Raw genomic sequence first — 12,267 nt, 5'->3', positions numbered from 1 at the left:
ATAACTGTACATATTTGATTCATTATCATATATTTGGTTTACTGTCACATGTTTTTTATTTATTCAAAATTTACTGACACATTTTGTTATTGGAATGTGTTTTATTCATAATGACACATTTTGTTAATTTGAACAATTATTGTCACATTTTTATTGAATAATTTTCATTATACAAACATTGCATCCAGTCACATTGTCTTAGTGTTGAATCTTATATATTATGACGTTTTTTCATGCTGTTTATTGTCTGTATTTTGCAAGGTACATATTCTATTTATCATCACATATTTTGTAAATTGTTATATATTGACATTATGTCTATAGTCACCTAATTCAACTATCATCACATTGTCATATTTTATTTATTGTCACATTATTTTTCAGATTGTTGTCCCACATTTTTTAACTCTAAAAAATAAAAAAACAGTTGAAAATACTTCATCCTCCTGTATTCAACCCCATCTCCAAGTAAAAAAAAAAAGCCTCATTACTTTCTATATTGAACATACTTTTCTTTATTAATCAGTTGTATTTAAAACAGTCACAAGTACAAAGGAAAGTACAAAAAGTGGAAGTAGTCACTGAAACGGTTTGATCTCAGTCTCACAATCTAGATTTACTTCACTTGCAGGCGTTGTGTTGTTAATTGAATATTCTTCATATTATAACACAGAAGTTCATGATGTAAATTTGTGCATTAATACCAAAACTGTATTTCCTGGTACGAGTCATGAAGCAGACAAAGTACTGTATAAAATGCTGGTGAAAGTCTTGGAAAAACAGCAACACATACAAAGTGACCTACGTAAACCAGTGCTATATGTCATTTAAGCAAAATACAGTTTCTCTGATAAAGTAATATCATAAATAGTTTGCAATTCTTTAAATATCTTAAAGTGGTGTGAGCCTGAATTCCTTTGAGGGGAGCAGTCACAGAGGACGTGTTTATAAATGCCCACAACAAACATGTTATCTGGAACTTGAGTTCACCTGCTGTGAGAGTGAACCCTGCTTATCTGCAGGTAGTGTTTTCTACAGAGGTAACATCAAGTTGTTTTTTTTACAGAACTCAAAGCACCAGAATTTGTACCAAGTGTTGTTGACTGTAATTTACATCTGCACAATTAAAAAAAATAGCCAGTTGGTGTTAGATGTTGGAAACATTTTAGACGCGGAGTCGCTGTGGGGAAGCCGAGTCTGTGTGCATCACAACGGTTTCTACGCATCCATGTCCTGGTCGCTGACACTTTGGCGAAGGTATTCGTCATAGAGAATTTTCTAGAGGAAAGGAATAAACAATTAACAACATAACTCAACACAGCCCATGTATGGCCAGAACAGTTCAGAGTCAGTCACGTTCACGGTACCTTTTTGTTCTTGACCACCTCCTGAACATACTCCAGCTTTTCCTGCAGCTGCCTTTTCTGTTTGCCTGACAGAGTTGGTCGAGTTCTGCAAAGAATCGAAGGGAAACAACTCAAAGACCAAGAATTTGGATCAGGTTGGTGATTCACAGAAATACAGTAGATGCAGAGGTTGGAAAAGTAAAGGCTTTGTTTTTTGTTTGCTCCAGGTCCACAGGGAGCCATTATCACATGCAGCTGCACAACAAAAAGAAACTAAAGTTCTCAGAGTGAAAGGACTGTTTCTACTTCCTTTAGAAAACTGAACTGAGAAGCTCTTTTTGATTTCACAAAGGGAACTGAAAGTGACACCGTTGCAGACGAGTGAGGTTACATAAAGCAGTGACAAATAAGTAGTGAAATAATATTTACAATAAGAAGCGTGAGCTGCATGACACTAATAAACAAAATATTGTTTAAAAATCTGTCTTGAGAGAGAAAAGGGGTACATTGGATTAAGTGTCTACACAATGTTGAGGATATTACAGGAAATGAAAAAAGGTCTAATCTTGAATTCTGTGTCATCTCAGGACAAAGGCTGTAATGGGGCTCTGATCCGACTCTCCTACCTGAAGGAGTAGCGTGCAACGATGAGCAGGAGGAAGGAGAGAATGATCAGTCCGCCACAGCTGTACAGCTGCTGCTCCATGGAGAGGGACTCAAATATTTTCACTATGGGATTCTGTGGATTACAAGAGCAGCTACAATTACACTTGATGACTTTAAAGACTCTTTGTGAATGTATTTCTTGCTTGAATGGACACTCACCAGGTAGAGTGAGAGCGCCTGTGTGCCCTCGTGGCCCAGAGCCACATCCAGCAGCTCCTTGGACAGAATGCCCAGCACCAGCAGAGCCATCAGAGCCATCGGGACGCTGAAGCCCAGCAGAGTGAGGAAGCAGCTCTTACAGCGCGCTCGTCGGTTCTCTACAGCGGTTTGCCTGTGAGAGCAGAGGGTCAAAGTTATTCTCTGGGAGCATTGAGGACTGATGCTACTGTTTGTGTATCATAGACTATATAAAGATGGGAAGATGCGTCTCCACTTCCTCCCACTATCCAAATAAAGCCCAAATATTCTTGATATGAACACTGCCATCTTACTGTCACACTCTAGCATGGAGGAGGCGGGGTTAATGACCAATTCTGCAGCCAGCCAGCAGGAGGCAACTGAGATGTTTTGGCTTCACATTCGGTGAGCTATGGTGTCGCCCATCTTAATATACAGTTTATGGTGTGTACTACAGTGTATAGCTGCTCAGGTCCATACTTCTATGAGATGATATTACGTTTGTGTAACGCAAAGCCTTTGTGTGTGTTACCTGTCGTTACTGAGCGTGTCAGTGACGGCCTCACTGATGAGCTCACAGTCCTTCTCCAGAGAGTTGAGGGCATTCTGGACCGTTTGGTTGATCGTTTTCTCGATGGCGCGACACACTTCCTCAATCTGGTTCACACAGCGACTTGGCTAAGAAGAGAAGAACGAAGAAATTCAATGTCAGCCCGTACTACTAATTAATTGGAATGACACTGGATGCAAAGAGCAAATAAAAGGGAGCTGGTGTACAAGCTTAAAAAACTGACAAACGTGTAAAACTCACTGACAGTGCAGCTCTTACCTTGTTAGGATTGGGGATATAGATGGTGGGCATGTCAAAGCCACATTTGTTGAGTCCTGGTCGCTTGCAGAGCTCCTGGACAATCTGCATCATTACTCTCTGAGAAAACGAGAAATAAGTCAGGAAGAGAGAGGGAGGATGTCACTTCCACTATTGAGTTTCTGGGTCATTTCTGTTACTATATTGTGTAGAAGTGAGCGTGCGTTTTGTGTCAAATGACCTCCTAATCTGTTACAGTCAGACAATATTAGCAATGGAGTTTTTTGTTTTTTTTTATCTTACAGGGACAGAAAGTCCTGGTGGTGACCTAATAACACATTTTTATTGTGAGCTGTTGCTGTGCATACCTGTCTGTCTGACTCTCCCCCAGCCTCGTCGGCTTTGCTCAGGAAAAAACGCAGGCGGTCCCCGTGTTTCTCATTCAGACACTCCACGATGTTGAGTGTGCGCTTGCACAGAGCCTGACCCATGGGGTCAAAGAAGACCAGAATCAGGTCACAGAGATCACCTGAGAGTGACAGTGGGAAGGACCATTATTTTACAGATTAGGTCGACTATTAGAAAATGTTTAAGTTAATCATTACTCTTCAGGGGGATTTTTGTCAATTTTCTATTCAATTTTCTATTCTATGCTTAAGTATATTTCGACACAAAACTTAGAATCATATCACAGTTTAACACAGAGAAAACATGATTCCAGTGAAAGATGATAACAAAGCTTAAGCTCTCACAGGAAGTTATGACATTAAAAATAATACAAAAGTACTAATGAACTGCATACAGTATATTAAATTTGGATCCAACACAAAGCCTTGACAACTGCAGTACAATAGCAGCCAAGTTCAGTTAGTTTCCACCCACCCAGCCACAGGAGAACATCGTCCACATCGAAGGGATACTTCATATCACCGTCCACCAAACCTGGCGAATCCACAAATGTCACCAAGCTGAACCGTTTCTGTCGTGACGTGCAGATCTCTGTGCTCAGGTACTCTGAAACACCTAGATATCAAAATAGAGATCAGAAAATATCAGTTAGTAGCAAGTAAGCCGTTACAGCACAATAACCTGAATTCAACTTTGAGTGACACATCAATCATCAAAGTCTATCGTTAAGGAATACTGTTTGTCTCAGGGTGGGCTCAGTGGGCATCCTCCACAGGCTACACACCAACTAGTTGTAATAAATACTATAGATGGACAAACGACAACATACAGAAAATCTCTGGGCAACATGAGCTGCTTGGCAGCAGAAAATCTCACCTTTGAACTCTTGCAGAGGCTTGAAGTGGGGATATAGGTGAAGGGTGGCATTTCCCTAAAGAAGAAAGAAAGATCAGTCGCACTGAGCTGAAATCATTAGAGAAGATCTGATTTAGGTTTGTGTAATAAACTGCTATAATGAGAAGTTACTTAAACGGAAAGTGAGTGATTGACAGTTGAACTTATTATTAAATTTCACTGGACCAAAAATGCATCTACTTCACAAACATGAGCTCCTGCTGCACTCACTGTGAGAGATTCTCTCTTCCGTCCACTTGTGATAAAGCTGAAGCCTTGAGTCTCAATAGCCACTCCAGTGCGCTGGATGTGCTCCTCCACATACCTGACAAGGAAGAACAAAGTCAGAGTTTCCCCTTCGAAGAAACGCAGCAGGAGATCGTCTGGGTCGGACACATTCACTACAAGGGGGAAAATGGCCCCTGGGTAGTGCATGCAGGACAGCACATTAACAAGTGCATGATCAGGCATTAATGTCGATTTTACAGATTTAGACTCAGTAGACCCATTATAACTTTTGAACATGATCAGTAACGTGTGCCGTTTGTCTTTCTACAGACATATTTCTTTCACACTACATTGAAGTTGTCTGGAAATACTTCTGTAAAAATTGTACAGCTACTTTTATTAGGCATTCAATGAGTCAATGTCGTGCGTTATACTCCTACACACGTTCGATTAGTTTACTCCTAATTCTTTATAAACACAGAAGATAATATGTCCATGATGAAGTTGATGACTATTCACCAGTTGATGAAGGAGCTCTTCCCAGCAGAGTGGTTTCCCATCAGCATCACGGTGATCTTTTTCCTGGGAGCCAGCAGCTTCACACCAACAGATTCAGCCACTGTGATCAACCCTGAACGAGACAGAGAACACGATTAGGGCTGACACTACTTTACTTTTTTGTGTTTCCCCTGATCACTCCCATTAAGACTGGATGACTCAAAGCAAACCTTCATTCATTTTATTGGAACACATACTTCTTGTAAACTGGCAAGAAAAACTAGTTGAAAACAAAACTAGCACGAGCTTCATTGCAAAACTCTGTATCCGTGTCATCGTTGACTAAAAGCGGCTACATCAGTGGGTGAAGTAACTACAGCACGTCAGCCAAGTCACACAATCCCTGCTGCTCACTAGCTAGCTAACAGTTAGCTCCCTGCTATCTAGCGCTACACACTAACTTAGCCAGCTAACCACCAAGTTAGCTCTGCTAGCTTAGCGACCTAATCGAACGTGTCGCTTCTGGACCCGGGAGGTTAACAGGTCGAATCCCAGCCCGCTCACCACTGACGGGATCCGCGTACAGTTGATGACAATCCCTCAAGATGCGCTCGTCGCAGGACACGGCGCCGGACAGCGCCTCTGCGTTGGCCGCACTTCGGTTCTTCACCCGTCCGGACATTGTTACGCGGTGGTGGAGTTACAGTTTCCCAGGGAGGCGTCCGAGCATGAAGCTGAAGTCGCTGCGAACAAAGCCGGTGTGTCTGGTTTGAATCGCCCCGGTGCGTTGAGACACGGGATCGAGACGCGGCGCGGCCACGTCGTCAGCTTCAACGGCTTTCTTTCCTGACGCACGGGCTTGTGGGTAATGTAGTTCCAGCCGTGGAAGTATATAGTCATGAACACACACACACTTGTCTCTCTATGGTTGTGGGGGCTCTCATTAGCATAATGCATTCCATAACCCTTGACCATCCAAAATTCAAATGCTTTACCTAAACCTAATTCTTAACCCTAAAGCCAGGTCATAAACCTCAAACAACCCTTTGATCATACTCATACACACACACACAACACACACACACAGACGTTTGTACAGCTGTCTTAGTGAGGACACTCATTGACATAATGCATCCCCTAACCCCTTACCCTAACCATCCAAACTAAATGCCTAACCCTTAACCTAACCTAAACCTGATTCTAACCCTAACCCTAAAACAAAGACTTAACCCCCAAACAGTCCATTAAAGAGGGGTCACGAAGTGAGGACCGGCCAAAATGTCCTCACTCCATAGGTTGTAGACTCAATCTGGTCCTCACAAAGACAGCCGTACAAGAGCACACACACGCACACACGCACACAGGATAAAAAAGAAAGTAAAGCTGTAGCAAGTTTTCACAACTGTATATAAATACACAAGTTCAGCAGCAGGATGTGACCGAAAACAGTTGAGTAATCATCTACATAGTTCTTCTATAGATAGGACTAAAGTTGCTCACACTGTAAGACAGTAAATACAGTGCACAATCTAATACAATCTTTGAGGAATAAAAGAACACAAATCGACTCAAGAATTCATAGTGATTTAATATGTCAAGTGAATCAAATTAATAAAAACACAAGACACTTCAGAAATTCAGTGCAAAGTTTGTAAGTAGACATCTGTTGGTTCATTTTCACATTTCAGCACGTACAAGCAAACCAGTTGGCGAAGTCTTATGTATAACATTGGTAATAATAAATAAAATAATAAAATTTAATTTATTTGATCACTTGCTCTCCCATCTTCCTGTCCTATCATGTAGTACCTACGCAGGAAGTACCGAACCGATTTTCTTGAAACTTGGGGGAAGGGTGCGACACGGGCCGACCGATAATTCCGTACGCATGGATCAGGTCAAAGGGGCATTATAGGGCATTTTATTTTTTACATTTTCACAGATTTCCCAGGAAATAATTCATGGATCTTGATGAACAAAAATCAGGCACATTTGGGGAACTGATATCTATGAGTGTGCGCAATTTGGTGCAGCTTCTGTCTTGATACTACAATTGAATAAGGCAGAAAAAATATATAAATAATCTGAACTTTAACGCTGAAACAACACACATGCTATTAGTGCTCATAATGTCAGTGGAGATGGAAAGAAGCCCAGGTGCACTGGACCTGAATGAGCATCTGCATGGACGTAAAGAACAATTTTAACATTTTACTATATAGTATCACATTTCAACAGCAGAGCCTCTCCACTCACTGCTTATGAAGCTTTTAGGATTCGTGGCGCCTCCTGAAACTGCTTTGCGTCTAATTAAATGACATTTTACAGCCACAATCTCTTCCATTTCCCCTAAGTGCCTAATGGCCATGCTCTCTAGCTTTACAGCATGCAGAACATGTATGTCACATATTATGAAATCTGTTCATTCAGCCTGAAAACAAGTTGGATACATAAGATGATGCAGCTGCCTCCCATCACTGAAACTAATATGAGCTCAGCTGCTGGTTGTTGACGGCCTTTTGATGACAGAAGTGTTTATCTCAGTAATCCTAACAGATGCAAACCACTTGATGCGTAATTCTCAATTTCCCACCAGTGAGATGACACATACTTGTGCGAACATTTGGAAAGACCAGGCTGTCGAATGTGAAATGGCCTTTGCTTCCACCGACTGTTACCACTAGAGAACGTGTTTGTCCTCCAGCTTCAGCCTGTCTGGGCTGAAGCTAGAGCTCCAGCAACTTCTTCATTTTCTATTCACATGTACACATCAAAATCAGTCCACACACTTTTCTCCCTGATTGCCCCCTTATCGCACTTCCATTAATGTTGTATGTGTTATGTTCAGCAGCCCATTGAGGTTGTTCTCACAAGATTTCACTGGCTTAATGTGTTTCTTGTTAGCATTGAATAAATTAGCACAATTTGTGCCAGTGGAAATCATGTGGTTAGCCTCATCTGTTGATGAAGTGTGCCACTGAGCAACATGTGGGTTTTTACACCTAGAGTCTCTTTTTTTTTTTTTTCTGTTCTATAAGAAAAATCAAACAGCATACATTTTAACAAGCTTTCAACCTGCTACTTAGGCCCTGTTCAAAGATCCGTTCACAAGTGGTCAGTGTTAAGTCCATCCTGAATGCGTCTCCTGTGACCACTTGTGATCAAACCTCACTTACCCGGAAAATAAATATGTACGACATTTGCGTAAGTGAGGACCAAATAATGTTGTTTTTAGCCAGGGGAAAGATTTTACCAATTTAAGAAAAGTCTCCATCAATATGTACTGAATAGTGTTGATAGTGTGGTTCACGCGGCTAAATGAATGCGGCCATATGCGTCTCACACCACCTCTGAATGTGGTCTGAGTGATCTGAACGCATTTGGGTGCGACCTGGACTTAGCGCTGGCCACTTGTGAACGGATCACTCAGGACAGATGTTAATACCAGGCCTGCATGGGGTTTTACATTCATTTCATCAGTTCTGCTACATTAGTAGAGTAAAGCTGCATAGCCACAATGTCCATCATTCATTGTACATCATGTACCGTTAATGAGATGTTTATTAGGCTTTCATTATCATAAATGTAATTTTAATGTTAAAATTAGTGAGGTACAGTGTTAGGTGTCATGCATTCTAATTATCAAGCACTCTCAGCACTCACTGAGAGTAGTGATGCTCATGTTCGTGTTTCCTTCATGGTTTTGTCAGAACAGTCTTGGTTTGGTTACCAGTGGGACTTCCTCTCTTTGGCAACCAGCTCCAGGAAATGGGAATGACTTGCATAGAGGGTGGAAGACGAGTCCACATCAGCCCACTTGACTTGTCCTGCGTCATCGCCGGCTTGCAGCGGCAGCTCGCTCACACTGTCGCCTACGGTAACAACAGAGATATCTCACAGTCCCACAAAAATGCAGTTTGTTGCCCCCAGAGTGAAAATGTATCAGAACTATACATTTCAATTGTTTAATGCAAAAATTATTGATACCTGAGTCATCATGGAAGTTGACCACGACTGTCTCCATCCAAGCATTGTCAGTGTTTCTAGGATCATCCACATACCCTTTATAGACCTGAGGGAGAAAAAAAAGATACTTTAATTTTCCTAATAGAGGCAACTTATTGACCAGAAAGTGATAAGCAAGTCTTTGTCAGCTGCCCACCTGAAACCCTGTTGATTTAAAGAGTTTCGTGATGCGCTCATTGATTTTTGCTCTCTCCGATGGCGACACCGAAAGAGAGTTCAACGCTTCCTCCGAGAACTCCCGCTGCAGCGTGAGGGTGACCTGCTCCCCTGCATCCACCATCCCCTACAACACGAGCACATGGCACACGCATTAACACGCAAGTCACAGACACATGGCATCCTAAATAACCCAAACCCCCCCCCCAATTCCTCGGCTGTGAATTTATTTCTGTTATCCTTGAGAAATCTTGAATAGTTGTGAGCATAAAATGGTCGGCAGGTAGATCGTGAAAATTTTAACGTGAAATTCACCAACCCCAGGGATGGCCCACTGCCCACAGTCCTTCCTCTTGATGGACACAAACTGCAGGATAGGCTTTTTGGTGACTGGGTGTTGTATCTTTGCTCCTTTGGCATCTACTTTCCACCTGCCAGAGAGCGACATATGAAAAGAAAACTGCAAAGTACACAAGGCTCCTTGATCTAATGAACTGTGATTAGCGAGAATCTGGATAGTAAAGATGTGTAAAGTAAAGAAAAGATTACCTGGTGACAACTGGATCTGCCGCATGATTGGGTCCCCATCGTCCCAGCAGACCTCTAGCGATCAACCCTGTGCGTCCACGAGGATTCCTAAAGGAGTGAAAAGTGAGTTCAATCATTTGTTTCTTAACAATTCTTGGAAAATATGTTTTTCATAAATGTATATTGAAGAGCTCGTACAAATAAAAAAGTCTTTAGTACTCTGGTCAGTTTTCCTGACATGTTTGTCCATTAATATTAAAGCTTACTGAAGTGATTGCTCTTTATATTAAAATTTAATGAAATATTTCTGGGATGCGAAAGTGTTGCTAAAATGAAAGGTCCCTCCAGAGAATCGACATCCCCGCGAGCAGCTCTTTGCAACCACTGCTGGATTAAAGCCATCATTAGGAAAAGTGTTTCGCACATTAGCAATCAGAACAAGAGAGATATAACCATAACCATTGATCCTGCAACTTTCTTCTGAAGTCTGCTTTGTATCTGTCAAAGCTTGAAAATCCTTAAATCCAGAGGTAATATTTAATTTTTTAGGTAAAACAATTTCTCTTGCTCTGCAACTTACAGTGGCTTTCCATTTTCAACCTTGTAGCTGCCCTCGAAGCTTGTCCTGTCCACAGAACCATCCACAGCGTTGAAATTTGGACTGAAAGACCTGCAAAAACAAGAAAAAGTCATCAAAACTGGTTGGATTAATGTGCAAAGGACTCACACAGCTAGCTTTACATGTAAAAATCTCACAACAGCCAGGGAAATCTATAACTAATTATACAGGGCATTCATCTATCCACTCATCCATTATCTATACCACTTATCCTTTAAGGGTTGCTGCCGGCTGACATTGGGGAAGAGGTGGGCCACACCCTGGACAGGCGGGAAATGTATCGCAAGGCAGACATATAGATTTAAACCATTCACACTCACATTTGCAACTAAAGTCAATTAAGAGTCTCAAATTAACCCAAATCTGCATGTCTTTGGATATATTTTTTCGGCACGAGTTGCTCACCCGATATCAGGATCTGCCCATGCTGGCTTCTTTGCTACCGCAGAGTCGGTGTGGCTGACTGGTTTATACTGTGGCCAGTTCTGACTCCAGTCCACCTGGTTATCGGGCACCGGGAAGCGCTTGACGTTGGATCCTGGATACTGAGGGCATCTGGATTTTGCGTGAGGAACCGCTGAGGTCGGCATTGTCAGGACGCTGGTCGTGTAGAGGTTACAGCAACTGGAAGTGATTGGTCTGGCGGTGTGGCTGCTGATGAAAGGAGGGAAGGATGAGCAGGCGATGGCAGACCTGCAGGGGAAGAAATGTCAGACACGTTGGGTTGAGACCCCCCCCCATATCCACTCCTTGCTTTTGTGGCTCTTCAGGAGATAATAGATAAACACCTCCCCACAGCATTAACTTTATGAAAAAAACCACTTTACTGTTGTTAGACTATTGAAATCATCATGATATCAGGATTAGTCATTTTTACAGTATGATACACACATCTGTCAGCTTACGTAATACTGATTTAGCAAACATCACATGATTATTTGTTGAATTCTGTTTGACATTTTAATACTGATAGGTTTTTCAATTTGATTTTGCACGTAAGCCCAGCACTGTGGTTCACTGTGCTATTGATTTTAAATCACATGGCCTGGCTCGGCTGATAATGGCGTCATTTCAGGGACTTTGACAGAAACAGCCCATAACTCTTGTCTACTCTTGCAACGTTAGCTTCGAGCTAACCTAGTCCTGTACGTGTAAACATGTAGCTGCTACGTGAACGTGTCCGTACCTACGTCCGGAGGAGCACACGGCGCCGGGGAGTCCGAGGAGAGTGATCGCTAGACGGATCCGGCACATCCAGTTTCGCCGCAGAAGGAAATGAATCATTCCTTCAGACGGAGCCAAGCATCGATCAACCACAACATGCGAGAGCACCGTAACCAGGAAGTGCACCGCCCTGCGTGGTGACGTCACCGAGGGCGTGCGGTTCCAGCAGTCGCACTCGTTTCCATGGTGACCACCTTCAAGTATATATTGGTGAATCTGCCTCTCTCACAAATTAATTAATTAATTCATCTACAACACATTGGCCAGTTTTTACATAAATACCGTTTACTTCACATCAGACAAGTGTTGTGTAAAGATTTATTTGTAAAAGCGACTATTTTCCCTTTTGAATGACAATATTTTATGTGACAGTGTAAATGTGACAGTAGAAAAACATTATACAGGTTTGGAGACAATTGTGTTAATTTATTTAGTGTATTGATAAGGAAAAACCTATTATGTGATGCTTCATTTCCATTTTAAATACTACGAAATACAACATCACTAAAGCATCACTTTGTTGTGTTGTTTATTTGTGTATGTGTGTGTGTGTGTGTGTGTGTGCACAAGCAAAATTGACATTATTCACAAATGGTGATATACCATATCTTGACGTAAGTGTAAAACAATTAGACGAATCGAGATCATTTTATTTTAATAACAGGTTTCCTCTTCATTACCAAATCTTG

The 12,267-nt window shown here is 41.8% G+C and overlaps 2 protein-coding genes across 2 annotated transcripts; both read right to left on the bottom strand.

Moving 5' to 3' along the window:
• Nucleotides 1–495: 495 nt before the first annotated feature.
• Nucleotides 496–5,872, bottom strand: si:ch211-11k18.4. Its single transcript, XM_034594063.1, has 12 exons — nucleotides 5,590–5,872; nucleotides 5,047–5,158; nucleotides 4,531–4,624; nucleotides 4,282–4,336; nucleotides 3,880–4,020; nucleotides 3,366–3,526; nucleotides 3,019–3,117; nucleotides 2,722–2,867; nucleotides 2,172–2,343; nucleotides 1,973–2,085; nucleotides 1,368–1,452; nucleotides 496–1,278 (listed from the first exon to the last, which is right to left on the bottom strand). Exons 1-12 carry the CDS (start codon nucleotides 5,705–5,707, stop codon nucleotides 1,219–1,221), a joined length of 1,356 nt encoding a protein of 451 aa, XP_034449954.1. The 5' UTR covers nucleotides 5,708–5,872; the 3' UTR covers nucleotides 496–1,218.
• A 2,680-nt stretch (nucleotides 5,873–8,552) lies between these two features.
• Nucleotides 8,553–12,058, bottom strand: nudt9 (nudix (nucleoside diphosphate linked moiety X)-type motif 9). Its single transcript, XM_034594088.1, has 8 exons — nucleotides 11,541–12,058; nucleotides 10,760–11,047; nucleotides 10,316–10,405; nucleotides 9,757–9,843; nucleotides 9,527–9,638; nucleotides 9,188–9,334; nucleotides 9,013–9,097; nucleotides 8,553–8,897 (listed from the first exon to the last, which is right to left on the bottom strand). Exons 1-8 carry the CDS (start codon nucleotides 11,636–11,638, stop codon nucleotides 8,752–8,754), a joined length of 1,053 nt encoding a protein of 350 aa, XP_034449979.1. The 5' UTR covers nucleotides 11,639–12,058; the 3' UTR covers nucleotides 8,553–8,751.
• Between the last annotated feature and the right edge of the window lie 209 nt (nucleotides 12,059–12,267).

Source organism: Hippoglossus hippoglossus, chromosome 8, assembly GCF_009819705.1.
Source record: "Hippoglossus hippoglossus isolate fHipHip1 chromosome 8, fHipHip1.pri, whole genome shotgun sequence".
Lineage (NCBI taxonomy): Eukaryota > Metazoa > Chordata > Actinopteri > Pleuronectiformes > Pleuronectidae > Hippoglossus > Hippoglossus hippoglossus.
This window is presented reverse-complemented; position numbering and strand designations above follow the sequence as displayed.

What these genes read in the sequence shown, in the direction of transcription:
- si:ch211-11k18.4 (XM_034594063.1), bottom strand. Translation starts at nt 5,707, where the DNA reads ATGTCCGGACGGGTGAAGAACCGAAGTGCGGCCAACGCAGAGGCGCTG. An exon ending in GCCTCTGCAAGAGTTCAAAG is followed by an intron (nt 4,021 to 4,281) that starts GTGAGATTTTCT and finishes TTTGATATCTAG; the next exon opens with GTGTTTCAGAGTACCTGAGC. An exon ending in CGATGTTCTCCTGTGGCTGG is followed by an intron (nt 3,527 to 3,879) that starts GTGGGTGGAAAC and finishes TGTCACTCTCAG; the next exon opens with GTGATCTCTGTGACCTGATT.
- nudt9 (XM_034594088.1), bottom strand. Translation starts at nt 11,638, where the DNA reads ATGATTCATTTCCTTCTGCGGCGAAACTGGATGTGCCGGATCCGTCTA. An exon ending in GTTGAAAATGGAAAGCCACT is followed by an intron (nt 9,844 to 10,315) that starts GTAAGTTGCAGA and finishes TCACTCCTTTAG; the next exon opens with GAATCCTCGTGGACGCACAG. An exon ending in CAACTTCCATGATGACTCAG is followed by an intron (nt 8,898 to 9,012) that starts GTATCAATAATT and finishes TTGTTACCGTAG; the next exon opens with GCGACAGTGTGAGCGAGCTG.